Below are 6,953 nucleotides of genomic sequence, written 5' to 3'. Positions count from 1 at the left end.
TCAGTAATAATATTGTCTTGAATGGGATGAACTTAGTTCAAAAGTGAAAAGTGTTAACATGAAAAGTGTTCTTGAGAGAAAATTCATACCTATAAATCTTTTATCATCTGAATTCTGAATAATGGCTAGTATAACCTGACCTTGGAATTCAATATAATTTCCTAATTATAAATATAGTATTCAATTTCTTCTTTATGATTTTCTTAAATATTTACCTCTATGGGAGTTGATAAAAGTTGGATATATTCCATATTTTCTGTCAACTAATGCTCAGTGCATTGATAGTCTTCATTTAGAATTGCCAAGTGAATATAATTATCATAATTACTATTGAAACAATTCCATATGCTACAGTAATAAAAATGTACAAAAATGTCAACAAGTTATCAGTAATAGTAATTGTGCATCTTCCAATAGTAATTGTGCATCTTCCAATAACATAAGTGTTACACTTCTGTGAGTATGAAGTATTTTCCAATTATTCACATGAATAAAGACATGTTACCTTTCAGATGATTAACACAAAACTGTTAAAGAATTGAACTTTCAATAAATATTTTTAGTATCTTAAATTCTGGATTTTTTTTCTGTTATAAAAACAACTGTAGTAGACACACTTACACACTTCTTGATTACTCAAGTTTATCAAACTATATAATTGCCTCTAACTTATTTATCTCTACGATTCTACTTAAAATGTCATTTCCCTTAATCCGGATTTTATTAATCATCTTACTTATTTCCCATTTTACTTATCTTTTCTAACACTTCTTAAAGCATTTCCTTGGCTTTTCTGAAATTATTTATATTTTTTGCTACTATCTTCCTAATAAAATACTTTCTTCCATTTAGTACCTAAACTCCATTTTCCTTGGTCCTCTTCTGATCACCCTTCTTCAGTCTTTCATTTTTTCTCTCCCACTGTGGCCTTTTAAATCACAATATTCTTCATGCAGTATCCTGATCCCTCTTTTCAATAATTTCCTTCCTTTAATGATCCTTTCCATTCCCAAGCCTTGAAACATTATATATTTATTGAGTTCCAAGCCTACACCTTCACCCTAACACTTTCTTCTAAACTATTTAACCATTCATCAATTTTCACAATATATCTCTTCATCTAAATAGGTGTAAGATCTCCTACACCCTGAATCAGAGTTAACAGTTATGGTATGTGACACCAAGACCTTCTTTCCTCTTCACTATAATTTCTATGGTCCTTGTTCTGCTCCTCTTTGTCTCTCATATGGACTTTCTTTCACCTTAATGGCTTTTCAGGATCCAGACCCAACTTTGTCCATTCTGTGCAAGAAGGCCAATCTTTTGCTGAAAGTTCCAATGGCTTCCAACTGCTTATAGGTTAAACTTCAACACTTTTACCATAGTTTAAAAGTTTTCCTACAAGTTGGCCTCAAGTCACCTCACTGTTCTTCCCACCAAACATTTTGAACTAGAGTTACAGTGTACCACAGGAAGTTCTAAGACCTAGTGCTCTGGTTCTCTAGTGCTGTTCTAACCGAAAATATCGTAAACAGATGGCTTTAACAAACAGGGATTTATTCTCTTACAATTTTGAAGGCTACAAGTCTGAGTTCAAGTGCCAGCTCTAGGGGCTTGGTGAAGGCCCCTTGACATTGGCCTTCAGCTCTGCCTCTTGCTCCAGGCCCATTGGAGCTGGAGGCATCTCTTAACTCGGGCAGCTGCAGGCTGCTGAGGCTGACAAACCCAAGGTCGACAAGTAAAATGGCACAGTCTTGAGATTATCAAGCAACACTGCGAGACACTACTTCAAGTATATAAACAGTCCTAAGATCAGTAGAAACATGGCAGGCCACTTATTGATGACTCAGCCAATTGCAGGATCCTAATGTGCCAAGAGGGAGCTCTGGTAGCATAGTGCCTAAGGCACTTGACTGCTAACCAGAAGGCTGGCGGTTCAAACCCACCAGCCACTCCTCGGAAGGAAGATGGGGCAATCTACTTCCATAATGATACTGGCTCAGAAACCCAAGGAGGGGTCGCTATGAGTCGGGTCTGACTCGACGGCACATAACAACAACAACAACAAATGTGCCAAGAAGCTCAACACCTTTCTCAAAGCAACTTCTTGTATACTGGAAGCAGACCACATCCCTAAGGTAGTTACTCAGCTGCTCCCAGTAGATTCCACCATGCATTGATTACCAGTCTCATCATGGGGAATAACTACATCCATCTGCCCAGACACTCAAAACTGGGCCCAGCTAAGCTGACACACAACCTTAACTATCACACCTAGGAACACAGATCTTTTCATTTTCAATTTGTCTTCCCTGAGCTTGGAATGGTTTTGCAGTCCACCTTTAGTAAAAATCCAACTCATCTCTCAAGGCTCAGATAAACAATTAGCTTCTCCTTGAAACCCTCCACAACCTCATTTATCAACTACATTACCTCTCTGCTCCTGTGGTGTTTTATTAATGTATCTGGTATGACATATTGTAATTGTTTATATGTCTTGGTCAGTTCTGAGTTTCTGAGGTCAGGAACAAAAAATGGACTAATCAGCCTCTACTACGGTAACTGCATATTTTAGATTCTCTATAACTCTTTGCTCTAAGTTGACTTCATAAAACCTTCATATATATTATACATTATATGTCAAATATCACAAATCATAGGTAATATGTATTACATATATGCATATATGTTACTTATGTGTATATATGTATATGTGTGTATGTGTATGGTATATGGATGTATATGAAGCACTTAAGAATAGAAAGGCCTATTCACTCAAAATAGGAAATCAAAGTCATTAAGTGACTGCCAAAGTTTTATAGCATATTAGTGACATACAAAGGATTTAACTTCATATACCAGATCCTAGTCCAGGGTTCCTTTCACTATACCACTTTAATCCAATGATCTCACCACTAATATGACTTCCTATAATCTGATTCATCAAGATCAAGTTCAGCCCACTGAAGTAGACAACTGGAGTTGTCCCACTTCCTTTTTTTTCCCCATTTCCCATCCCACTTCTTTATTTTCATCATAGCATATCTCTCTCCTTTAAATGTGCTCTACTTCCTCAGACAACCACTCCCAATTCCTTTAAAGATATAGTAAAGTCTCCTCTTCACTCTGGAGAGAATAAAAAAGGGGTCTTTTTTTGTTCTCCACTTTAACTCACCATGTTTTTTTTTTTAACCAAACTAAAGATCCCTGTAAAGAAGGTATCATCCTCATCCTTATCATATAAGCTATATAATATCTGCATATATTTGTATATGACCTTAAAGCTTACAAATTACTTTCTCTGAACTTAGTCATTTGAACTTCACAACACTGTGGTGTATTCGCAACAACACAGAAGGTCTCATCTTTTTTATATGCAGTTGAGAGAACTGAGAGTCAAAAGTTAAATCAACTGCCAACATTGCTATAGCTAGTATTAACTGGAACTGGTACTGGAACCCTGCCACCATCCCCTTGCACCTCAGAGTTTTCCACTATTTTTAGCTGTTCATTAGTTTGTGTTCCCACATGACATTTATGTTGACATATATTGGCACCTTAGCTGCTGTGCAGTCAATGTTGCCCAGGGTTTTCTTTGATCTGAATTATTGCTTGGCTCCTGTTATTTTGATAGTACAAGTTTCAACCAGGTAAGGACTATTTTGTCCAACATTTACTTCTCTGAAAAGCTCTTACCAAGCATGCAAACGTTATCACTTAATGGTAACTTATAGTTTGATCAGTGTTTGTGAAATCATCAACTCCCCGTCTTAAATAGAAATACATTAATTTGATTCCATCTGCATTCATTATGCAACTAATTTTCAAAATGTTGGCAAGAATGATTTGCTTTTAATGTGTGTCTGTGTATTTCATGTAATGTTCTGAGGAAAACAATCTGCTTTGACTTTAAATAAATTTCTGTTCAATCTCCTCACTAAGTTCCTGGATAATGCAACTTCTTTAAAAATTCAGGATATCGGTATAATTGTAGAGTAGATTGATCTGTCTCTGCTGCAAGAAGCCAGAGAAGGCTGAAGCCAGGAAACAAACTCACTCTCTGTAACTTGTCTGGAACCCTATGATGAATATATGCTTTCCCTTTCTTTTACTTCCTTCTCTTTATATTCAGGTAGTGACAAAGGAACTCTTACCTGTAGTTCCAAGCAACAGGAAAAAAAATTTCCCACTCTATTCCTATAAATGTGGTAAGTTTTAGAATTCTGAGTCCTTTAGTGGACAACGAGGGTGGGCTACCAACAGAGTGGGGTAACGCCTCACTTGGTATTGTTTTGCTGCTGGTCACTGTCCCACCAAGACCTTCAAGTACTTTTCCGGGAGCTACTGAGAGGCAGCAAGGAGCTCTGGTGGCGTAGTGCCTAAGTTAGTTGCTGTTTTTGTTGGTCGGTTGATTAGTTGAAAATAACAGATTCTCAAGAAAGGAAAAGTTTCAACCTAAATATTGTAATCACATCGCCGTGCACTTTAAAAATCACGGAATTCCCTCATTAAGAATGGAGCTGTATATAGTTTGTCTAGTGGGCTGCATGGAGCCCCATTTGCCTTTAATTGCCAGAACTGTCCTCAGCATGTTTCCACGTGTTCAACAAATCACAAAGCTATACTTAACAAATCCAACTCGATATACACATATCATGATACTGAACATACTGTTTGACTAAAGTCAGAATAAAGACTGAGGTTAAACTGTTTTCTTGTTTGCTAGACAGATATTTTAGAAACTCCAAGTAGAAGGAGAATACAGAGGTTCAAAGAAAATATCGCACTTCATTATGAAAGTGCAGCGTTGCCCTCATTAACTACAGAACTGCAAGAGAAATATCATTCCAGTGACTCACTGGTGGCTCTTAGCTGTGTTTTTCTTTTCTAATAGCATCGTACATGACCTAATTTGCTTCCTGGTCTCTTACTTTTTTTTTTTTTTTTTAATCTTAGTATACCAGCACAACCAGCATAAGAGGGCCCATCAGAAACCCAGCAGCTTCTTCCTGTGGACCCAGGTATGAAGATGGAAAAGAAGGGGGAACCCCGTCCCACTTACCAGTCTTCCACAGATAGAGGGTGGGCACCTCCGCCTCGCCCTGCGCCGCAGCCCCGCAGGCGCCCAGGCACAACAGCAGCAGGAGCAGCTGCAGGACGCCCCGGCGCGGCCCCGCAGCGCCCGGGCTCCGGGACGCCGAGAGCTTGGCTAGCAGTCCCATGCCGCCGGCAACCGCTCCAGGGTCCAGATCCATGGCACGGTCGACAAGGAAATTTCTTTCGCCTTCAGAATGTCTTCCCAAAGAGTACAGAAAGCAAAGGTCTTTGCTGCTATTGTTCGCTTCAGATGAAAAGGAGGGAAAGCGCATCTAACACCAGGGAACAATAGCGTCCGCGGTGGCCGTGGCCACCGCCGCCACCGCCGCTGGCGGGGATGCTGCTGCTGCGGCCATTCCGCGCACAGTGGCAGGTCCTAGCGGCGAGCAAGGCAGCCGTCCGCAGGGGGCCCCAGCTGACTGAGCAGGTCCGCGAAGTCTGGAAGGCAGCGCAGCCCCCGCAGCCAGCTGGAGAGAGAGAAGGGGGGCGTGAGCCGAAAGGAGCGAGAGGGGGCTGAAGGCAGGGAGAGGCGAGAGCGCGAGGGCGAGCAAGAGAGCGAAGGGGAAAGGGGGGGCAGCCGGGCGGAACCCAGATACGACATAGCCGCCCAAAGAACTCTGTGCACATGGTGCAATAAAATATGTTAGGAAGGATACACCAATAAAAATAATCATCACCCGGCAGGCTTCAGAATGACAAATAACAGGCATTGAAATTCATTGTCACCCATGGAGTCAAATGCTAGCATGTTATTCTTAGTGTATATTTACACAAAGCATCAGTGTTTAAAATTTATTTTTTAAGCCAGAGCTTCTAAATTACTTTATGTAGAGAGGACTATTTATGGCTAGATGTGAAAAATGTAATAAGACAACAGACACATTAACTTGTTCACAAAATGCCCTTACACACTTTTCAAAAATGTTTTTTATTTAATCTGTTCTCAATAAAAATAGGAGTAATGTTGATCTGCTTTGATAAAGTATAATTGTCTTTTAATAGACTTCAAACTTCATTTGAATTTAATATGAATTCATAGTATTATCTAATTACATGGATCAAATTTTATAAAAACTAATCATAAAATTATATTTCAGCTCTGAAATGGATAAAAGAGCTATCCATTTATCTTCTTTCTGTCAAAAAATATGCCATCATTAAGAATCCAGGTAACTGTGAGTAAAATTAAAGGGCAAATTGAATCAGTAACATTATTTAGATATCTCCAAATTACTAAATTCTTAAAACATCCCAGACTAATTTCTCTTAACTCTTAGGTAGAAAATGCCTTTCATAGTCTAAACAAAGTGCCATGGATTTTAGTCTTTTATACTTTATGTTTCCACTTTCTTATCTCTGTAGTAATAGAGAAATGCGTATGAAGTAATCAGATTCTTTGCCCTTTCTTTTTCTGTTTCCTCCAATAATAACCTTTTACTATTAATGTATTTCCTAGAAAAATCAAAATAGTATCAAGGCATTTGGCCAACTAAAAAATCTGCAAACAGAAAGTTAAAAAAAAACTATTGTCAAGTCAGCAACTCTCAGCCAAATAATATAAAATTTAAAAAGCAGGAAACCACCCTTTATGAATTTATTCTAACAACACAGCAACCCAAGAGTTTAAAATGAGGAAGCTACTGTTTTCTGAAAGAGGAAACCTTCCATAAGGGTCTCTTGGGACGCTTGTCATTTTGCAGATCCTTCCAGACACAGCCCTTCTGCATGCATTAGATTAAAAGCAGTTTTGATCAAATAATTCCCAGGTCTTGCCTGTTTAAGTATTCTGACATCAGAGGAAATTAGCAATGTTGAAGTTTGCAAATTTGGTCTTTGTTTACTTTCCACTCTGTTAG

General features: G+C 38.7%; 1 protein-coding gene across 1 annotated transcript in view; it reads right to left on the bottom strand.

Moving 5' to 3' along the window:
- Positions 1 to 5,222, bottom strand: part of THSD7A (thrombospondin type 1 domain containing 7A) — a 639,499-nt gene extending 634,277 nt beyond the window's left edge. Inside the window, exon 1 of the mRNA XM_042781429.1 lies at positions 5,063 to 5,222. Within this exon, the coding sequence (XP_042637363.1) occupies positions 5,063 to 5,222 (160 nt within the window). The remainder of the gene's footprint in view (positions 1 to 5,062) is intronic.
- Positions 5,223 to 6,953: the final 1,731 nt, after the last annotated feature.

The sequence above is a fragment of the Orycteropus afer genome, unplaced genomic scaffold (assembly GCF_000298275.1).
Source record: "Orycteropus afer afer isolate SDZICR_OR568_19922 unplaced genomic scaffold, OryAfe1.0 scaffold00119, whole genome shotgun sequence".
Taxonomy (NCBI): domain Eukaryota; kingdom Metazoa; phylum Chordata; class Mammalia; order Tubulidentata; family Orycteropodidae; genus Orycteropus; species Orycteropus afer.
Note: the sequence above shows the minus strand (reverse complement) of the source record. Positions and strands in the feature narration are given on the sequence as shown.